The sequence below is a fragment of the Telmatherina bonti genome (genome assembly GCF_933228915.1).
Source record: "Telmatherina bonti genome assembly, chromosome: 6".
Lineage (NCBI taxonomy): Eukaryota > Metazoa > Chordata > Actinopteri > Atheriniformes > Telmatherinidae > Telmatherina > Telmatherina bonti.
In genome coordinates, this window is record NC_136624.1 from 35,453,784 (window position 1) to 35,476,903 (window position 23,120).

The 23,120-nt window shown below is 39.2% G+C and overlaps 1 protein-coding gene across 1 annotated transcript in view; it reads right to left on the reverse strand.

Annotated features, from left to right (window-relative positions):
* The window catches only part of cpne5b (copine Vb), a gene marked incomplete at both ends in the record, with an annotated part of 140,633 nt that extends 136,745 nt beyond the window's left edge, over positions 1–3,888 (reverse strand). Inside the window, 2 exon segments of the mRNA XM_079242273.1 lie at positions 3,741–3,765; positions 3,769–3,888. Coding sequence (XP_079098399.1) covers positions 3,741–3,765; positions 3,769–3,888 — 145 coding nt within the window.
* Between the last annotated feature and the right edge of the window lie 19,232 nt (positions 3,889–23,120).

Here is a 23,120-nt window from a genome sequence, read left to right on the forward strand (position 1 = left end):
ATTTTGTTTAACAGAAGCTAATGTGGAAAGACTGCATTTGAGTCAGGCTAGGTGAAAGCTTTGCTTTTCAACAGCAGCTGCTTCTCTTTCTATAACAGACCTATTCTTTAACATGAAAACCACAAAGTCTGTCAGCAGGCTGGAAAGGCTGGAAAATGGCCACTGGGCACATTAAATACATAAGTACCTTCTATATGTTACCGCATTGATGGGTAAGACAGCAGAGCAGAAACAGGAGACTGACTTGGGTACTAATGGCACTAATGTTTTATAAGAAGGGCTGAATGGAAGACTCCCTTTGTAATAGAAACATTTAAACCTCTGTTCTTGTTAGAGGAAATCCTGCACACTGAAGGTGCAATCTGTTGTCCAAACTGTACCTTCTCCTGTCTCATTTCTCTGTGTGATCTAAATCTGGGGCGTCAGACTCTGGTCCTCAAGGACTACTGTCCTGCAGGTTCTAGATGTTCCCCTGCTCCAACACAACTGACTAGGCTCAAGTGGATCTGGGGGTGGGCAACTCCGGTCCTCGGGGGCCGCAGTCCAGTACGTTTTATGAGTTTCCCTGCTGCAACACATCCTGAAGCCTATCAGACTTAATTAGCAGACTTGTGCAGAGCTTGAAGTCCAATTCTGCACAAATCTGCTAATTAGCCATTAATTTTAGTCAGGTGTACTGCAGCAGGAAAACTCTAAACACTTGCTGGACTGCTGGACCGAAGTGACCCACCCCTGGCTTGGACTGTGGCCATTGTGGACCAGGATTTAACATTCTCTGTTCTAGACCATTGGCTGGCAAACCTTATGGAGGTGTAAACACCAGGTTAAGAAATGTCACGAAAAAAAATAATCAGTAAGGGGAAAAAAAAAAAAAAGAAAAACAAGAAGAAATTTAAGAAAAAAAAAAAAGAGCTAATCTCTGCCAGGCCTGCATTAAAACCAAAAAGAATTCAAATCCCTTGGATCTATTTTTAGGAGACAATAACTTAAACTGCCAGCAAATGCTTAATTTTCCTTGACTACTGAATGAAAGGAAACAAATTCCTACCATTTCTTCCCCATTTTCCTGATCCAATGCCCACCCACCCCTCTCTGTTTGACATCAGCCCTGATAATAGTACGCTGTCAAAGGCAGGCGGTGTAGCTTGTAATAAGGGGTATTAACCCTCAGGGAACCGCAATCAGCAGTTTGGTGGTTTTATAAAGAACTTGTACATTATGTCAATGGAGCAACTGCAAATACGAGCCAACAAAGAAGCTCCTCTCTTGAATAGGAATCTGACTCATGCAACATTTTGGACAAAGGATTCAGAGGGTTTCTAAGGCCTTGAACAGATATCAGAGGTGTTTGAATGCAGTGGAAAGACTTAGCAGATTATTTTTTCAAGCCATTTTATTAGGAGGTAAATCAGTGGTGTGTTTTATTTAAAAGCATTTCTGTTTGTAATCCTGCTGATACATGCAAAGCTTTGGGCCAGATTTTTCTTTCTGTTAGACAAAAGATGAAGTGATCTCAACAAGCTAACCTGTTTAGGACTTGATGTTCTCCCAACATTTGGTGGTGAGAGTTTCAAAGCTACAAAATACTTTATGAAAGTAAACTAGTCAAAAAAAGTTTGAAAAAGATGGCAGCGCATTTTTTTAGGTTTTGGTTCAGTCTAGGATGTTATTAACCGTAAACGGTACTTTACAACGATACGGATGGAGTTAAGATCAGAAGCTGCAAAAAACTGTTCTTGTAAGATTACTAGAAAATTCAATCCAAGATCATGTTTGACCTTCAGAGACCTGAAGAAAGAGCAAGCAGGCTCTAGGATTACAGTCAGTACGCCACACAAGAAATCACCTCCGGTATCTGCAGAGTTAGCACACAAAGACTGAAAAAAAAAACAGCTGGAGGTTGATCAAGTTAAAGTTGTTCTTTCTGATCCACAACAAGCAGACATGTTTGAAGAAAAAGTGGTACAAAATTCTATGAAATGTCATGAAAAGAACATTTGTTTCAGCTTGTGACATGAAGAATATTTTGTTGCCAGAGGAAAGAATAGATTTATTCTAAAATTGCTACATATAAAAATATAGCTATTTTCCTCGAGCTAGGCTTTATGCTTGCTTTGACTTATACGTCATCAAATATGGACTTTAAAAAGCCAAGAGCATGCAAGAAAGCTGAACAGTCTCACATATCCACAAGTACTTTGAGGGAAAATGGAATCAATTTGCCAAAGCAAGAACTGAAACAATGAATTTTAAGCATGATAACAGCAGAAGCAGTAATCTTAATTAACTTCCAGATCCTTTGCATCAGAAATGGACATTTTTGCAGTTCTGAGAAAAACTATCTGCATTTATCACGTCATCTCTCACGTACAGAAACAAGGTGGCAAGGAAACAGCAGGGGTGAAAACACCAACCCCTCCTCTTTTAGAGGAATCATTCCTCCTCCTCAAACTCTTCTCCTTTCTGCTCCGAACACACACCCCTGCTCTGCTTTGCTCCCTCCCTTTCCCAACACACATCAAGGCAGACACACACACACACAAATACAGATTCTCAGAGGACTCATTTGCATAAATGCAGGGGGTTGTCAGGATGGAACTCATCATTTACCTGAATGGTGCTTAATTGCACATCAGTAATGATGTAAGCTCAATCTCTTCAGCTACATGACTGAAAAACACCAAACCCAAAACCACGCAGAGCTCTGATGCACAAGCAAATGCTTTCCTAGTCATCCCTTCCCATTTAAACGGACTCTTCACTAAAGCCCATCATTTCCAAGTCAAGGGCTGTTCATTCAGCAAATTTCTTGCAAAGAGTTTTTTTTTTCATTCTGAGCTGAGAGATGTTGAAGCAAGCTTCTCTGAAGGTCAGAGAGCCCATCAATAATGCACTCACAGCTTGTTATAGCTCCTTCTCACTCTGTTTGGATGGCTCACCAACCTAAAACCCAGCATCAAAGACCAGAAACATGAGTGTGTGCTTCTCTGTGTGTATGTTGATGCACATGGATGCCAACAGAGGAGTATCTGGAGTGAAAGGCATTGAAAGCCTCAACTTTAAAACCTTCCCTAATGGGAAGAAGAGACACTGCTTGTTCTCACCGAGCGAGAGCTGCAGGGAGATTCATCTGTTCGAGGTGACATTCTCTTCTTTTACTTTCTGAAGGGGAAATACTGGAAAATATTGCAGAATGGGAGTAAGCTCAAGGCCAGGGACTGGCACAATGTGAATGTGATCCAAACCTTTGAAAATATAACAGTCCGTTTTGAAAGAGCAGGAGAAGAAGGACTTATAGGCTGTCAGAGCTCTGTTTGTACTAAAAGCAGCAGTTGCTGACAGCACCTGCAGTATGGAAAAGCTTTTAGATGAAAAGATGTTGCAGCCAGGGATGTGTCTGACATATGTGGTATAGCTACCATGGTGATGCTTTAAATCTCAACCGCTTCCAAAAGCAAAAGCTAAAAACACACACAGCTCTAAAAATAAACGGAACGTTTTCATGTTTCAAATCATTTGTGGTGGAAATTACATGGTATAAAAACACTCCAAATCTCCTTTTAGATCAGCAAATCCAATAAAGTGATAAACAGCCAGGTGGAAAAACCTGGACTGAAATTAACTTTCTTTACAGTCATTAGAAACTAAATAACAAGAGTTTCTCCAAACCAAACGAGCAGTTTGATAAATTATCTGCTTTTATTTCAGATTATGGTTACAGCCAAGTGAATGGCGCGCACTGGGAGAACTTTTCTGGCTGCGGACTCACCTGCAGGACACGGTGATCTCCACTTTGGTGGCGGGGATGTTGCCCGTGATCGGATCGAAGTCATACACCGATGACATGTCTTCCAGCTTGTCCATAACGTCTCCCTCCATCATCTCCATGGCTGGAGCGCGAGCTGGTTCGGGCGTGATGCGCGAGGCGCACAGCCTGGCCCCGACAGAGGAGCGCGTCGAGTCTCCGGTGACTCCCGAGACCAGATCAGTGACCAAACGGCCTCCGGTCCGACCGGGTGAGGCAGCCACTTCACAAATGTTGAAGCTGATGGGGGAGAGGGAGGGATGGAGGGAGGGAGCAGCAAGTGAGTGGACAGCCGCAAAAAAAAAAAAAAAAAAAAAAAAAAAGCTGCAGCTGACTTAGTTAACTGGTCATGCAGCGTAAATATCTTAATCTGAGTGGCTGTTGCGCCCTCACTGACCTGCTGCACATCGCATGGAGTGGTGGACCTGGCTGCTCTCTGATTTTCTCTTCAGTCTGCGCGCACAGCGGAGCGTGTGAGGAGAAAAGACCTGACAGCTACACTTAAACCCACCCATCCTCCTCCCATACGGAATTACACTCAAATGCTGGCAACCCAGCCCCTTCCCACTGCGCTGCTCCTCTCATCTTGTAGCATGCTGTACAGCCTCCCCTTGTGATCGAGCCTTGACCATTTAATAACGCAGAATCTTCTCAGGCAGAACAGCGCGGTGCAAGTTTATTCAAAGCCATCAAAAGCTGAAAAAAATAAACTCGACAGATGATTCTGAGTTGCTTTAAACCTGATGTCCAGGACGGATCAGTGTGTGAAAGACAAAAGGGTTTTGTTTTGTTTTGTTTGTTTTCCACCTATTCCCCGCAACAGTTTTAAAAGTCGTAACATCAACACACAACTCGTATAACTTAAAACTGACTCCCTGCTCTTTCCGTATCTCTGCATGATAAGCTTTTGGAAAACCTCCAAATGAAACACAAAGTGCTTAAAGTGGTGGGATATTTGTGATTCCGTGTTACAGATGCAGGGATGTTTTTGTAGGTCACGCGCCAACACGGAGCAGTAACCGCGGTTTGAAGCGACGGGACGTTTCAGCACCACAGCTGGGACAGCAAACATGCGCGTGCACGTTCACATTCAGCTCCAGTTCATAAGCTCAAAATTTAACCAAAATTTTCTTCACTTTTTGTTTGAAGTTTTCAGAAGTCAACCCTGCACGTGCACGGCGTTTAAGAAGCTGCCTTTTGCAGCGCGTTCACGCTCTCTGATTTGAAATCAATATTAATTACAAAGAGGGAATTGCATGCAGGTTTAATGGCCCCCATCCATCATTAGCAGGTTGCATGCAAACCCGTGAAGCACACTGTAATGAATATGCTAAAAGCACACCAGCAGCTGCCAGGAAAGTGATGCATTTCTCACTTTTGGATAAAAACTATTCTTAAGTAACTGTCTGTTTTATTTTTCTGTTTATCAGACTTTTTCTGACACGCCTCATTTCTCTGGCTGCTCTCATGAGTAAACACTGGAAACACGTACACACATTAAAATGCACATTAACACTAGTGGTCGTGAATAAACCTGTGAGCTGTTGCTCACAAGTTATCAGTAACATCCAGAGATAAATCACTTTTTCACCATCTTGAAATGTTGCGGTTTTTATTTCTTTTTTAGTCAATTTGGGAACAGAAACACGAGGGTTCCTGTATCATTGCATCGTTACTGTGTATGGTTCTACCTCGCTTTCTACCTCGGTTTCACACACACACACACACACACACACACACACACACACACACACACACACACACATGGAAAAACAGACACAAGCAGGCAGCCTTTAAACGCCTTTCATAAAGGCGCGCAGAGGCGCGCGGCTCCATCCTGCATTGAGCACCCAGTGTCTGGGTTCTGGAAATCAATTTACACCGGCACAGGATGCTCCTGCCCACACAACCCTCAGGATCAGGAACACAGAGGCGCGCACACACACACACGCACAATCGTCCTTACGGAAGTACGCAGAGCTGTGCGCACATAAAAACAAATTATTTTCTCATATGTCACTGAACGACCCATAAACAGAGATAAAGAGACGAAAACATCTACATACTACCCCCCCACCCCCCTCTCTCCAGGATGATTCATGTATTTTGAGGGCTGGCTGTTCAGTGTGGGTGAGCATGTTATTGCAGATGTTCCACAGAGTGGGTTAGCAAGGAGTAGGGCCAGAGCATCAAGAGGGGGAAAAGGGGAGTAACAAGACCTTCACAACATCCGCTTTGCTTTGAGGATCTTATAGAAGCTTATGAGAAATGTACAACCGAGTTTCAAACATACAAAATTGGATTTGAAATGTGAAGGGACCAATTGTTGACCCCTGATGTTGAGCATTTTCCTAAAACAGTCACTTCCCCATGAGTGTGTGTCTGTTTTTTGTTTTTTTTTCAGTAACCTGTTATCATACTCAGACAAGCCATAAAACTAAATTCAATCCAATCAACAGCTGACTAATCCAACTTCCTTCTAAAAATGAGTAAAGCTCATTAACTTTGAAGCATTTAGCACGTTGACTGTTTTTAGATTGTTTTGCGGATTTCTGGCAGCATCGTACGTTTACTTTTAAAAAAAACTGCTTGCAGACTTAGTTAAACCATTAGGAAGGATTTTTTTTTCTGATGAGTTGTGTCAGACTGGTGCCAGTTCTTTTCAAGTTATCAACAGGAAGAACTTATTGATATCTCAGTGGGTCTTTTCCATATAAATGCCACCCAAATGCAAAGGATCAGGAGGTGGTCAATGTTTTGCACTTCAGTGACATTAATAACACCATAGGGTGGACAAATGTACCCTCTGTCACATCTCAGTCCTTTCCTCTCAGCTTCCTGTAGTTTTCCGAACACTAATTACTGTGTTTATTCTTACTTGCGTCATGCTGTCCAAAAATATTGCCTTTCTGGCAGCAATTATGCAAAAGGAAACAAACGCACTGTCAAGTAAATGAAGCTCTGTATAACTAGAAATGTGATTTATTTTGTTTCGGGGTTTTTTTCAACTCCATCCTTTCTATATAAGGTCATTTACAAAATCAAAATAACATAATTTACTATTTCATTCACTTTTTAAATGTCCAGTCTTATTGTTAGATGGGAGATTGCTTTGTCAGCTGCTTCATGGTGTAATGGGAGCCATTTACTTATCTAAATATGACATCAAGTTGACATATGAAAAATAATTGTGACTCCAGCTGGATGCAACAAAGAGGATAACAAAATAAATGCAGGTATGTGATGCACAATTATCCCTGTTTCTGTTGAGAAAGTCGTATTTCATTTGTCAGATAAAGAATTTATTCCCCACACCAGTCTTTCTAATTTATCCTTTGAGTTCTCAGCACCATTTGCAACTGACTGACTCCCTTTAATGTCAGGAAATTTCCAGTGCACTAAAAGAATCCTCTGTCCTCTTGATAAATGTTTTTACCACTTTAACCTTAAATTTTCCTGTAATTGTTTTTTTTAAAGCTGTTTGTATCACATCTGAGTGCAGTTTCTGAGACATTTTGCATCACTATGTGGTAAAAACTTTGTTTAAAATCCTGTTGGACACAATCTGATGCTTGTCTTTGTCTCTTGGAGACATTTTGCACAACATAAATTTTGACTTTCACATGGTAATAAATGGGAACCCCCCTCCATCTTTTAGATGCAGACGCCTGGTAATGAGACATTCATTTGGTTCAGGTGGAAATTATTGCATGTAAAAGTTGTAAGATGGGAGATCTGGAGGAACAGACTTGTGCAACCCAGTTCTAAAGCATATTATGCAAGACTTGAACTTGCAAAAAAGTTAATTGGTATTAAAAAATTTCTTCATCTGCCAGAAAAAAAGAGAGTATATACATATCTTGTATTGAAGAGTAAACAAACAGGCCCATGATCAGTCAACTAACGGAAGCGTAGTTGTTTTTACTGCTGGACTCTGTGGTTTTATTTTGTTCACTACAACCTAGTTAGTGGGGGGGGGTGTTACAAACCCCCCCCCACTCACCACCTCAGTCCGATGTCTACCCACATTTCACACACTGGTTGAGTCACATAACATTGGCTCTATTATATCAGTACATCTGTAACATTTGTTGTCACCTTCTAACAACAACCCAGAAAACAGATTTCTATTTCATGTATTTAATTTGTTGAAATTTATTGAATTTCTGACATTAACAAGCAGCCTGAGGGGCTTTTTAGTGACATAACAACTTGAAAGTACACAATGAATAAAAAAAATTCAGATTAAGCAAGTCTGAAGAAGACAAAAACATATAATTACTGTAAAAGAGCAAGTTAAAATAATTTAATAATGATGAAATCAGGAAAGTAGGCATTTATCTTCATTTCCATGTTAATAAACTTAACAAGCCACTAATCCGAGTTGAGGTGGTCACAGGGATGGCTTGATATTTAAAAAATGCTCTTAAATTCCTTCTTATTTATCCTAAACATAAACATAAAATCTAGCTACATTATGATTTTGGCTACAGAGTCAGAACTATTGGAAATTTTGGAATAAAAAAAAAAAAGGAGATTTTTATTTGATTATTGTAACAAGTTGCTTAGTGTGGCTCTGCTTATTGTTTCTCTCTGGTTGAGTCTGATTGATAGCAGCTCTACTTGCCCGTTGAGTGTAGGTCCTGTGATGTGGAAACACCACGTTGCGATACCATGGCACAGTTTCAGTGAACACCAATGACCTCTGATTTCTGACTGAACTGGATTTAAGCTGCTCAGGCTTTGTGCTTCTCGCTGCAAGAAGCAAGTATGTTCTTCACTGGTGCCCTGTAGGGAGGGAGGAGGTTTGATAAATCTAGTTCAAAGAGCAACATGTTCCCTCCCATTGGGTAATCCTGCTCTGTGGCCCAGTAGTTTAATCCAGAATCAAATCCCTCCTAAGGTGACAAACACAACAAAGAAACCTTTTATGAATGACTGTTCTGAGATTGACAAACAAACAGAAGGACACACACAGATGCAGCATTGAAGGAAGGCCTGGGTGACTGACTGGCTGGTTGAGGCGCCTCAGGCTGCAGCAGCGGGGATTCAAAGACCCCAAAGCTGCATTACAGCCACTACCAGCATAATAAAAAGAACCAGACTTTCCCTGAGCAGGTCCACAAACGGAACACAAGCTCTTACATTAAATTAGGAACTGTTTGATTCAAAACAGTCACGTATCTAAAACTTTTAATTGTGCAGCAAGTTCTTCTGCTTTGGGGGAAAATATGGTCTCAAGGGAAGCTGCCAGGACACTCTGCTCCTCTGTTTTACCAATCAAGCATGTCATCAGAAAGTTCAGTTCTTTGCAAATCAGTGGAAATTAGAAAAAAAATAAAAAGTAGTTAAAATGAAACTTTGTAAAATCATACATCAGACTGAGCACTCTATTCTCTGTCACAGATGACTTCATGATGCTTTGAATTTATGTATGGTTGACTTCCCTGAAAGCCCCTTTGCAACTACGGTTGTATTACCATGTAATGTACCCAAATGAAAATGGCTCAGTGTAATTGCTGCTTGATATTCATAAAAATGTGTCCATTCTAGACATAAATAAACCTACACCTCATTGAAGCGCAGCACTTTTTTATCATCAAATATAATTGCTGAAATAATGTTATGAGGGCTTTGATCTAAGTCTTGAAAGCTGCAATTTTTCTGATTAAACTTGTACCAACATTACCCAGCTTTAATGGAACAGTTCCTGGTTTTCATAAAGATGCTCATTTACTTTCTCCTCTTGGGAAACGGCAACCAAACAGCTACCTTGATCTCTGTGGTAATGGGTTACATCAAGAAATATTTCTTGACCCATTAAAGTTCCATCTTAACCAAAAGGTGTTTATGCTTCATAATAATAATAAAAAAAAAAAAAGTCTGTTTGCGCTCTAGTTTTCCAATGAGCACGGTTAAGAAACAAGTTCCAACGTGAAACATATTCTGTATAATGTGTTAATTATTGAGATTTAGAGGTGCAGATGAACCCGTTTCATCATGCAGCCAGTTTCGTGCTTCTGAGCGCCCACTCAGCAGCACTCCCACAAACACTTGATGGTGCTAATAACGCTCTCATTTCCTGATACAGAAGAAAACTGATTATTTAGAAGATGGCTCTGTTTCATAATAATAATAATAACTACAAGCTTATTTTGTGGTGATAAGAGTTGTTAAATGCTCTGCAGGTGGATAATGTTTGACAGGACTTTTATGGAGATGGATCAAAGGTCCAAGTCTACTTTCTAGACCAGCGTCTTGCTTCAGAGGGAGTACTGTCTGGGTGTGAATCAGATCAGGGTGAGTGTGTGTCTGAAATGCTTTACTTGTGTACATAAGATTTTTTTTAACACATGCAACTTAATTCCAGAGGTATCCCTGTGTGTTCTTCCTCCTACTCCTCCTCGTAGCCATGGAGGAGCTGGCCTTCTATCCCGCGGTGGCGCTGACATATTTCTTTGGAGTGATGAGAGCCGACCGGGGGAACCGTGTGGAGCTGAATGACGGGGCGTCCGTCAACGTGTTCTGTCTGTTTGTGCTGGCCCAGCCGCTGTGTTTGGTGATCGGAGGATACACCGGCATGGCGACTTACCTCCTCACAGCCTTGGTTTCCTACAACTTCCTGCCTTGGAAAAACACCAACGAGTCCGTTAAAGAAAAAGCTTCAAAGAAGAAAAAGTGAGAACTAAGGACACAATGTGTGGCGATCATAAGTGGGTTCAAAAAAATGGAACAAATGTTATTTTAACAAACAAGATTTCTGGGATGAAACTGTTTCCATTAAAGCATTGTTTCATCTTGGAGTGACATATCCGTCTTTCTTGTTTTACACCGGAAGTAACTCATCCATCTTTTGTGTGTGTGGTTTTTTTTTTTCAGTAGAACAAACAAAAAAGGAAATGACAAGATCCAAGATAAAACGGACATAAATCAGAATGAAGTGCAAGTCAGACATCTTTTTAGGGTTATGACAGGTCAGCTTGAGAATATCGTTCGTCTTACATCCTTCATGCTTTTAAAGAAGTTGTTTCTTTAAATTAAAGGCTACATATAAAATTACAGTCAGTCAACAGGTTAGCTCACAGTACAACATAGAAGTTAACTTGTTTCATGCAAAGGCTAAAAAAAAACTGGGCTTATCAGTGGACTTTTTGGCAACTTTACCTGTAAATATGTTAACTCATTTCTTTTTTTTTCTTTGAAGGTGTGTAGAAGCTCACATGGCTGCTGAAACAGTTTCATTACATAAACTTCAGGTAAAATTAGAGGACCTTGGTCAAGACAATGTCGACAATTGTTTCCACAGACATGAAGGATGTTGTGTGAGTTTGTTCTGCTCTCGATAAAGAGTCTCCGTCTTTAACAAGACAGAGACGAGACTTGTCCACACACTGCAGCTGAGTTTCACAACTAATATTTTTTTAAATAAAACTGTAACATGGAAGAAAATAAACGTTTCTTATTATAATTGATCAAAATTACTGTAGTAAAACCCCTTAGTACAGTTTAGTTAACTATAATACGAGCTAGAACAGAGCCAAAATACCAGGAAGTTTACATTCTGAGTCCATAAGGAGCCGTTTAACCATGACCACCAAACTCCAATACACACTTTCAGTTTAAATCCACAGGATCAACACAGAAAATTCCTTCATGTGAAGATTGATCCAGAAAACCCCCAGCCCAAATGCTCCATGTGATCTCCAAACAAAAGTGAATTAAATTAACCTCTTAAGGCCCAAGCTTCAGTTTGACTTGCATTAGAGATGTTTTCCAGCTATTTGGGGCTGGGAGGGGACATATTTTATTATATACGATGTGCATATAAATGTCATTTTAAACTGAAAAACATCTACTCTGAAACCAGAGTGGCAGTAAAAGAGTTCACCAGGTTCCAGTTACACAGAATTTATTATTTTTGGTACGAGTACTCGTTATGAGTACCCGAGAGGCTAAGATGGCAACCTGAGAGTTCAGAGGTAAATAAGTTAGGCAGCCCCTGTCAACCCATGACATCCAGTAGTTGGGAGATGAACTGCTCTAACCCCCAGTTCACAAGCCACAACAGTGTGAGATGCATTTACACAGCTGTCAACACTGTAGATCTGCAGGGTTCAAATGGGTAGGAGGCAAGACATGCGCTGCAAAAATCAGAGAAGCATGTCAAAGATCATACATGCTGCTCCTCAGTTATCTTTAATGACTCTTGTCTCCACTGACAACAGTCCTGTGTGTGTGTGTGTGTGTGTGTATCTAGAAGCTGGTGTGATCAACAGAGAGCTTTATATCAGGGTTTTGTGGCTGTTCAAACAAATGTTTCGTTCCTTCCAGAGTTTGTCTGGAAATTTTTAGGGCCGCAGAAAATGTGGGAAAACGACTGCAGTTAGTCTTTAAATGATTCAGTTTTTTAAAAAAAATAATGAGAAAAGTGCTTATCATAATTGTCTTTGGGATGGTGTGTAGCCAAAACAGAAAGGAGAAAGACTGTGTTCAGAACTAAAAAGGTGCTGTTTTATGAAGATTTTGTTCCCTTTGTGCTGACTGCGGGCTCATGTGAGCGTGGTGGCGTTCTTCTTTTCCAACACTGGGCAAGAAGTGTACTTTCTAACCTAAGAAATTATTCATATTTTTCATCATGAACTTGTAATTACGTTTTGTTCTAATTTGACCATGGACTGTAAATGAATTGGTTCAAATGGCAAAGAACTGATTGCTCGCCCTCATCTTTTCCATTACAATAAATCTCTAAATGCCTCCCTAACTTAAGTCATATTTACTGTACATCGTTTTAACAGAGTGATACCTTCATGAATGAGACACATTAAATATTTCACTCACTATACACTCATGCATACACTGTGCAAAAAGCTTTGATAAAAAACTAATTATTCTTAATGCTGATTCTTTTTTTTTTTCTTTTTTTTTAATTATCCACCTCATGTTCATGAATGACTGCATGTCCTGCTGATGTGGTTAAGCCTGGCAGCGTAGTGTGTGTGTAGTGTGTAAAAAAAAAAACCCGGACTCAAAGAGAGTGTATAATAGGATTAGACTGTGCCGTTTGGTTGATAGTCTGAGGCTTTATTCAGCGGTTGTGCAGATGCTCATTGTGTTTATCTAAGAAACTGGAGGATTTTATTTTTCACAGAGTTTATTGCTTCTATTAATGTTAAATTTCTTTGAGTTCATGTTGTACATCTTCCCCCCACACAGCAGAGGCAGATGGCTGCCTGTCCTGAGCCGGGTTCTGCCGGAGGTTTCCTTCCTGTTAAAAGGGAGTTTTTTCCTTCCCACTGTTGCCAGTGTGCTTGCTCAGGATGGGAGATTGAGTTGGACTCAACTCAATCTGTTGGTTTCCTTATATAGGCTATTATGAATTGGCCTTCATTATGTTTTCCCCTCTGTCTGTAAAGCGTCTTGAGATGGCATTGCCGTGATTTGACGCTATATAAATAAAGTTGAATTGAATTGAATTGAATACATTATGAGTGATATGTGTCTGTCAAAGGGACTTTCTCTTTTTTCTCTTCCTAGGAATCTATGGTAAACAAGTGTCAGTCTTTCAGTGTAAAAGCTGCATTTCCACATTTATTATCTGCATCTGTGTTTCAAAGAATTATTATTGTATGAAAAAAATGTAACTCTTCTGCCATCCACATGTTTACTCCATCTCCTGTCGGATAGGATGGGGTAATTGAGCTCAATTCTCTCTTTACCTCAATTATTACCCCATTAGTGGCTCTGCATTCCGCATCTCTATTATTAGAAAGTAATAAGCATGCATACACTTATTCCTGCAGAATCGTTGTCACTAACCAGCCAGGCCATGTGTGCTTCTTCATCAATCGGTCTTTGTCCTTCCACACACGTGCACGCTTCCATGATGGTGCTGATTATCTGTCACCTCTCAATTTCACAGACAAGGTTGTGGGTTTACTAATCAAGAAAAGTCCTTTCAAATTATAAAGTTTCCATTTAAAATCATTACTGTATCATTTGTGTTTGTTTACATCCTCAACATCGCTGTGATTATACGAGTTTTAAGTAAACGATTAAAGTAATCAGTCCAAACAAACCCAAAGTGGAGGGAGTAAATTGTTCACGTCACCCGACTTTGGGAAGGAAGTAAATGATTTCATGTTGAGATTTGACGTTTGCATTTTAGAAGTTAAAAAACACATAAATCAGCAGTAAAAACAGTCAAATGGTCAACATTTATTAGGGTTGTGTGACCACAAACATTTAGTTTGATATTGCACCCCCAAACAAAGTGGCATAGAAGAAAATTATTATTAAGCTCGATTAAAATCACCGGAAAGTTGCTCAACCGAGTAGATGAGTAAAGCATTAAGAACATTTTATCTTATAAATCTGCCTTTGCCAATTTTACTCAGGCATTTTGGAGGAGCAGAAACAAGTTTTTAAATGAAGATGGCTCATAGTTACCTTTGCAGCTGCTTTAATCCAGATATTTTCCCTCTTTTGTTGCCTATCACTTGAAATTTTGTCATGTTTAATGACCATTCTTACAGTCCCATTTCCAACTAAGTTGAAGGTAAAATAAGAAATGTTGATATCTGATGTCATTTTCCCCCTTCTAAATAAATTAAATAAAATAATTTTGCGTAATTGTGGTTTATAATCCTGTGATGTCTGAATTATAGTAATGAAAAAGGCATCCACCAGCAGGCAGGAGACATGTATCTGAAGCAATTTTACCATCAAGGGATGCAGAAACTGGATGCTTCATGTATGGACTACAATAAAGGATTAAAAAGTCAGATTTATCAGAATATTTGGCCCATAATTAACAAGCTCAGATCAAAGTTTTGGCAAAACTTGTGGACACAGTGGTGAACGGTGTTTACCGGCAGTAGAGTTTCAGACTGTCTGTTTAATTCAGTCCTGTGAGACGGAAGATCATCACTATTCAGCATTTTTTGTCTTATTCTTTGTTTACTGTGTGGAGATCTCTCTGAAATCCTTGAATATTTGAAATAGTATCATGTGCTGCAGATGATGAAACCAGAAAATTCTTTTTACATTAAAATCTATGAATCTATTCCCATCTTGTGCAAAGCTCAGCCTGTCTGAGGTGGTCTTTCATACGGTTGTACTGACCAGTTTCCAACCTCGCGGTATGAGATCCTCATTCACGATTTATCTTTTTATTTTTCTTCCAGAACTATAAATTTTTCTCTGCTTAAACGTTTGATATGATGTCTGCCGATTTGTATTATATATATAAAGATTTTACATGCCTATTAATGTAGCTTGATTTTATTTATATTTTACATCCACCTTCCAGTAATAAATACTCTCCCGACAAGATTTTTGATTTGCTGTGGCCATAAAGGAAGAGATCACAGGTTTCAATCCAAAGGGGGTCCGACTGAAGGAGGTCTAGACACATCAAACACATTTTTTATTGGGTTGAGGTCAGAATATCAGTGAAGATAATAAACATCAGTACTGGTACTAGTTGTTTTGGGTATCCATTATTAAGGAAGGCTCCTTTATTTCGTCAATAAAGTCCCACTTTGATGCAAAATCTCTTATTCAACAAAGTCCTACTCAAATAAATCTAATAAACAGTAAAAAAAAAAAATCCACCAAATTTCTGGACGGATTTGCCAGTGGAAAGTTGTATAACTCATCTGATAACGTTGAGGTTTTTTAAAAACATTCATTTTATTATGCTCGTCAGCAAACTTTATTTATTTTAACTTACGAGGTGAAGGCTTCTGTACAACAGACTGATTGATAAATCAAGTAAAAACTGTTTTAATGCAACGTTGTTTTATGAAAGAGACTTTATTTTTTTATTTCATATAAGAAGAAAAGAAATGAAGCACACACAGTCTGGGTATGACAGGTTTTGTTTGGCTGTGACTGGCATCTTCAGATGCTTTTTGCCTCCTCTGAGGCATTAATGGCTGTCGTACATCACTGTGCCTGCATCTCCCATTGTGGCTGAGACAGGCGCAGCCCGACGCAAGTTAATGATCAGAGTTTGCAAAGGAAATGAAGATTTATGAGTTTTGGGCCTGTATTTCTATCCCTGAAGTGGAAGGAAATGCATCTGGACAAAAAAAACAAAAACAAAAAAAACAAAAAAAAAACACCATACATCTACATGGCAGCCTTTACGTCGTGTTCCTCCGTTAATCCTGGATGATAAACAAGGTGAAGAATTATTTCCTTGTCAGCATGTTTAATCCTAATAGGAAGAGGTAAATGTTGTAAGTTGTACACTGTGAGAAAAATTCAATAAAGACGCCAATTTATCTGGTTAAAAATAAAAGAATTTCAAAGAAAAATCATTAGAACAGAACTTTTATATCAATATTTTACATTTTATTTAGCATTTATTCGGTTGCTGTACTTTATTTGGTGAAAGATATTTTAAAAACTAGCAAAAATGAGAAGCTAAACAAGATAAGTTTCCTCTTTGCATTAAGAATAACTCAAAGCCTGGTTATGAATAACAATTCACAAAAACCAGCTGTTCACAATTGATTTATTTCCTTCAGGGAGCAACTGATCCTTTGTTAAATATCTATTTACATTATTTACATTCAAGACATTTTACATAGCTTTATTACATGCACATTGACATTTATATTATATATATATATATATATATATATATATATATATATATACATATATATATATATATATATATACATATACATATATATACATATACATATACATATATATATATATACATATACATATATATATATATATATATACATATATACATACATATACATATACATATATATACATATATATACATATACATATATATACATATATATATATACATATACATATATACATATACATATATATACATATACATATATATACATATATACATATACATATATACATATACATATATATACATATATACATATACATATATATACATATATACATATACATATATATACATATATACATATACATATATATACATATATACATATACATATATATACATATATACATATACATATATATACATATATACATATACATATATATACATATATACATATACATATATATATATATATATATATATATATATATATATATATATATATATATATACTTGAAATAAAAAATCTGTACACACATTTACAGTGAAATGGGAATAGTCTGTGCAATAAAAGGCACAAATGACCTTTGACCCTGCATTTGCGTCCCAAGAGTTCATATTTCACAGACACTGTCACATCCTGTGTTACCCTATAACACATCTGGAGAAGAACTACTGGAGCAGCTGTGTGTTGGAGTGTGACAGAGGTTCACTGTCAAGCGATAAAGTGTCCTCTTGATCAAGAGCCCTGAAGATTGTGTCTAAATGCAATCCCATCCCCTCAGCAGCCTGAGGCAAGTTGAGAGTATTTTCTGCCGTAGTGATAAAGCAGGCAGACGTTGACTGGCTTAGAACAGAACTGAAGGGTAATCTACAATCCTCAGAGTGCATCCGTTACAGACTCAGGATTTTTGGTGAATTATCATCAATGTCCTTCATACACATTCTGTTATTATAAGGCAGTCAGGCCTGCTGGGTGAGGCATGAGGCCAGTGCTGAGTCGCTGACTACTTGGGTTTTACACCCTAATAGTCAGACGATGGACAGTTTGGGAAGGAAGCACTAAAGGTGGTAAAAGACAGTCTGTTTGGCAGTTTGACTTTCCACGTGTTCTGTGGTTCTCTGCTGGAAATTTCTGAAAATTGCTGCATTTTTTAATTGACCATTTGTTAGACCACACCCACCCTCAGACCGTAGGTGACCAATCATAGCTTAGCAGATCTACCTTTGTATGGCGGCCCATTTAATGTTCATGATTTCTAAAAATGCTGAAATGTTGTCTACAGGTCCCAACTATAAGCATAATGGTCTCTATAATGAGTTTGTTCCTGTATCCTTCCTATATCAACATTAAAAAAAACAGCTTTTACTTCAGAAAGTACCAAGAGAAGCTTCATCCTCATTGGAATTAAGCTGATGGAAACCTTCAACAGGTCAGCTCATATTTTCTGTTACAAGTAATGTCTCCTGCAAAGAAGACAGTTCAGAAATCAATAACTGATGCTTGCTTATACTTCTTTTAACATTTACGCTCTTCTTTTCATCGATAATATAACAAATTGCATGTGCTTGGAGAATGTTCAGCTTGTTAGATCCATCAGAAGCAAATGATGAATTCATTGTTGCCTCCCATAAACATTCTCATTACCATGATATTTTCTTTGTAATACTCGCCACCTGCTTAACATTTACCAATACACAAGTATTTGAAACGACCTACTACATACTAACTGTAATTCAGTCTATTTTGTGGTATTCAAAGGCAGGCTGGGCCGGTACTGTGTGGCATAAACCCTAAACACGAACATTTACCTAAGGGTTTGGTAAACAACACAAAGCTGTTGCACATTATGGGATACACCAGGTGAGGTAGTTTTTTTTTTTCCCCAGTATCCGCACCATATGTAAATATTTTCTAGTATACAACTCATTTAGCCTATTAATGTCTACTCCATATGATGAACCACATGTTTATACGGTAGACGGTTTCATGTGTAGTCCTATACTTTAGTATGACACGTTTGCAGTCCGTAACGGTAATAAAAACACTTGAATGCCAGCAGACAACCAGAGAAATACAGACAGACTCTTCTGAGCAAGTTTGCAAGCTGCTCTGCTGAAGTCAACATTCTCATTTTCAGGTACTATTAAAGGGGACTTGAAAGGCAGGAGTCTTTTTTTTTCTGAACTATTATCTAACATAGCACATCAGGAGAAACATCATTATGACTGATTCTAACGCTACTGTAGATCTAAACAGATGCTGTTTTCTTTTATTTTTTCTGTTCAGTATCAGTGGATGAAGTTCTTTTGAAAACCATAAATAGTTTTTTTTTTAAACTAACTCTAAAACATGGCTTAATTCATATTTGGAAAGCAGCAAAGTGTAGACCGTTCACAGCAGTGTTTGCTTTCCAAAGTGCATTTACAGCCTAACTTACAGAGACAGAAGTCAGTTAACCTCAACTGCATTTCCTCTGTTGAATTAAAAATAAAAAAGGTATGAAACAACTATTTACAACATCATCAGGTAATGAAGTGGTGCTGACACAGGCTGAAGTGCAGGTCTCATCGCTTGAGGCAACATTAGGCGGTAATTAAAAACCAGAAAATATTTTATGGCTTCTGCGTGGTCATAGTAACTTTTCCTGTTAAGCTGATTTTTTTAAAGGTTTTTAATTGACTGTCAATGTTACCAAATCCAATAAGAAAACAAAAGAAAACAAAAAATGACCACATCCCCTTAAGGATTTGAGAGCAAATCTACTTAGGTGTTACTCGAATTTGGCAACACAAAGACAAATGAGTCACCTTGTGAACTGCAAGACTTCAAGCTATCCAATCAAATGATCAGCACTACTGGCATTACTCATCCTTGAGCAAATATACAAGAGAGAGTGCCTAAAGCTTACAGCACTCTGTACGCTCCTCTAACTGTAAGAGTGGAGGAGTGAGAGAAAACAAACGAAGCCTGTCTGTGCAGTATTTCCACATGAAAAATCGCTGAGGTGGTGAGCAGGGTCAGTTTGGTTAATTGGCACATATAAATACAGAAAAGGGCCCAGTGGACTTGAGGTCAAAGTGCAGAAACCATGATGTTATGGAAGTTAATTTCTCTGCTGACCACTTTTTGTACCAGTCACTCCAGTTTCATAGGCAAACTACTGTACAAAGAGCATATATTATAATACACATTTTAAACAAGTAATTATGGTCAAAAATCAGTGCACATCTTCTTAGAGTTGCAAGGCTTTTAGCTTTGGCCAGATTAGGAAGATGTCGTCTAAAATGTGTACATTTTGTACACAAAAGCACAGTACAAGGATAAGAAGTAAAGGGAGTAAAATGTAAAAGCAAAAACATGGAAAACAGTATTTTACAAAAGGGGTTGAAGCACTGATAGTACCATTTCTTCATCCAAAGTTCAAAACAAAGAAAGAAAAACCCTCACTTCCAAGGCATTTGGTCAATTCAAAAAGCTAGCTGAATTCACAGGGTCAAGTTTGAACTTAATTATGACTAAAATCATCCTTTAACTTTACCTGAGTTTTCTAATAATACCAAAATATAACTCCAAAGAATGTGTCATCAGATTAAGCGTTTGCATTCATAAGGATCCAGCAACTTCCCCCACACAACACCAAAACCCTTCAAATGACTTTTGGCGAGTTTAAGCAGCTTCAGACTCATGTTGGACACATGAAACAGCAGCAGAACATTTTTTAGATCAGAGTTTACAAAGCAAAAAGAAAGAAAAAAAAAGTTTCTGTCAAAAGTATTTTTTTCAACTTTCAACCCCTTTGAAAGCTGTTTTAATTCGACTACATACTGATCATCTCTGGGTCATTTTACGAGTGAAAGTGCACTAAATCAGCTAAATATTACTTCGTACAAAAGAGGGAGCGATATTGCTGAGCCGAATAAAACTGAAGTGTGATCCCAGCAGACGTGAATTGGGTTTTTAATCAAACGTTAAGACATCCGCGTGAGAAGGAGCTGCAAAAATGCAGCTCGTTGTGTCGGAACAGAAAATCAAAAAGCCCGTGTTCGTGAAGTGATGAGAAGCTATTTTCAGTATTTGGATGTGTCAAACAACAAAAAGGTAATTGAGCTGACTTTTAAGATTTGCTATTGCTTGCAGGTGTGTTCGCGTGCGTCAGTGGAAGGCTGAATTTCTTTCATTAAAGAGACATTAAATCAACATAGTGAGGGATGCCAAGACCTATCAGACAAGATGGATTACAGAAACATCCATCCATTTAGACGTGTGTCCATGTGCGAGTGCTGCCAACACACGTAATCTAACACATAACACAGATTTGTATGTCAGCGCACAGGAACAGGAAGTTGATTCTGCCAGTGAGGGAAGCAGCTAAACGGTGGGTGGAAGAAAAGTGGGATTTCAAATGAAAAAAAAAATAGATTAAAAAGGGGAAAGAGAGAGAATCCCTCTCAGTGATGACCTACTTTCACCCAAGTAATCTTGCCTGAAAAGCAGCTGGTGGAGCTGAGCGCTAATTAATTTGCCTTCCAAGAGAAGTTCAGTAGCTGAGGAGGAGGTGAACGCCTTTTCGTCAGGCTGGTCAGGCTGACGTTTAACCTTAAAGATCAGAGGGGAGATGGGAACGAGCAGGAGCGCCTGCCAACATTTAAATGACAGGTATGAAGCCCATATGATGATACAACAGTCTGGCACTTTGGCCTCAGTGCAGCACCTGTCTCCCAACCATGTGATGTGTACAACGTTCATATCATCATCACCTGCACAGGTGTTTCCTCACTTCTTCTGCAGTTAGATCAGATAATATTTTCCAGTCGGGTCCTCTGGGAACAGCATCGCTTTAGCTGTCCTGCAGGTCGTTTGCTATCCTGTCTGTAAGGTCAGCAGCCGGATGGTTGGGGGGGGGGGGGGGGGGGGGGGGGGGGGGCACAGAGGACGTATCCACATACAGATGAAGAGGTTGGCAACAAATAACTTCTAAAAGTAAAGCACCGATTGTTTGAATACAGAGACCCGTAGGAATGTTCCCTCCCTCCACAAAGTACAAGGTAGGGGGACGACGAATAAATTAACAAAAATAATTCACACAGTTTCAACAATAACACCATTCAGTCACACACACTGAAAGAAGAGTTTTCCAGCGATGTCTAAGCCCAGATCAGCAACAGTCAACTGATGAAGACGTGACATGATTATCCGGCGTGTTCAGAAGCCAGACAGCCACAACCGTCCGAAACGCAGCACCAGAAGTCCAATCGATATGTGAGCAGATTCATTCTCTCACTGTCTGAAACCTCGGCAATAGAACAGAAGGACACTTTCATTTAGACCCAGGCTGCGTGGGGGGGTAGTTTTCAGATCAGGTGGGGAGTGGTAATGCCTGGTGTTTGCACCGTCCCACAGACGCAGGTAGCACCGCACCTGAATGGCACTTTCAAAATTGGCAGTAAAAAAAAAAATTCTGAAAGGCATTTTTTAAAAATCTTTTTAAACTACGCGATCCATCGCTTGATTGCCTCGAAAAAGTTTTTCATCTCACATGTTGTCGCTGGAAGTGAGCAGGTCACTGATCAGCAGCTGAAGTTCCAGCAAAGTGGCTGACTAAGGATCCACTGTCACTTTGGTTCTCACCTCTTCCTCCACACCTTGGACAGCCAGATCTTCACCGTCTTGTCGCTGCAGAGGGAAAGGGAGGGATGTGATGGTAAGCAGAGGTTAGGAGAGCACAACAAAGGGTGGGGGGGGGATAACAGAACATCAGTCAGGCAGCGCTCCCTCAGAACAACTCATCGTACATCAGACGCAACGCCAAGACATTGACTTCAAAGTGCATTTCTCTGACACACACACACAAACGCACTTCATTAGAAAACCTTCTCCACTGTGTCAGCAGCATCCCTCCAACCTCGCTGGAAAGTTCCGTACGTTTGCACGCGGTTACATGTGCACGTTGTCATGCAGTAAATCCACTTTCCATTAATGAATTAGTTCATACACACGACAAATGCTGGCCAGGGAGGTTGCGCTCTGGAGAAGGTATGACTACAAAGTGGCTTTTTCTCAGAAACACTAATAGCTTTCTTACTATGGCTGCATTAAAAGGACTACACTAAACCCAGAAGCCACATCAGTTTACTCACACCTCACGTGCTCCTGTCCAAATGTCTAAAACCAACTAAAATCAAAATACTTCTCCTCACAGACGAGTAATTATCTCATGTACTTAATCTCTAATTACTACAATTTGTGGTTTTGCTAAATATAATTGAGAACAACAAGCACAGTGGGCAAATTTAAATGGAATACATGAGGACAGGATTGTTATTCCGAGCACAGCAGAGGAGAAGATGTTTGCCTTTGAGGGCAGCAGCGATCTTAAAATGAACCAGTAACCATGATGAAAGTTTAAAAGGAAAACAGAGGCTAAATGGTGCCAAACAGAGCAGCATGTGTAGAGACAAAAAACAACAAAGACTGGAGCTACAGACGTGGAACTAAAATATTTCTTTTCTTTAAAAGGGATAGAACAGCAAGGGGGGTGGGGGGGGGGGGGGCGGCAAAATGGAAGCTACAACCAGTAAAAGGTACAGAACAACATCATTTCAAAGTGGGGAAAATATGAGGAGCAAGGAGAAAGAATGATTGGTTAAGAGAGTACCAGAGGAGAGGAGGGGTGGTGAGCAGAAAGTGGGCAA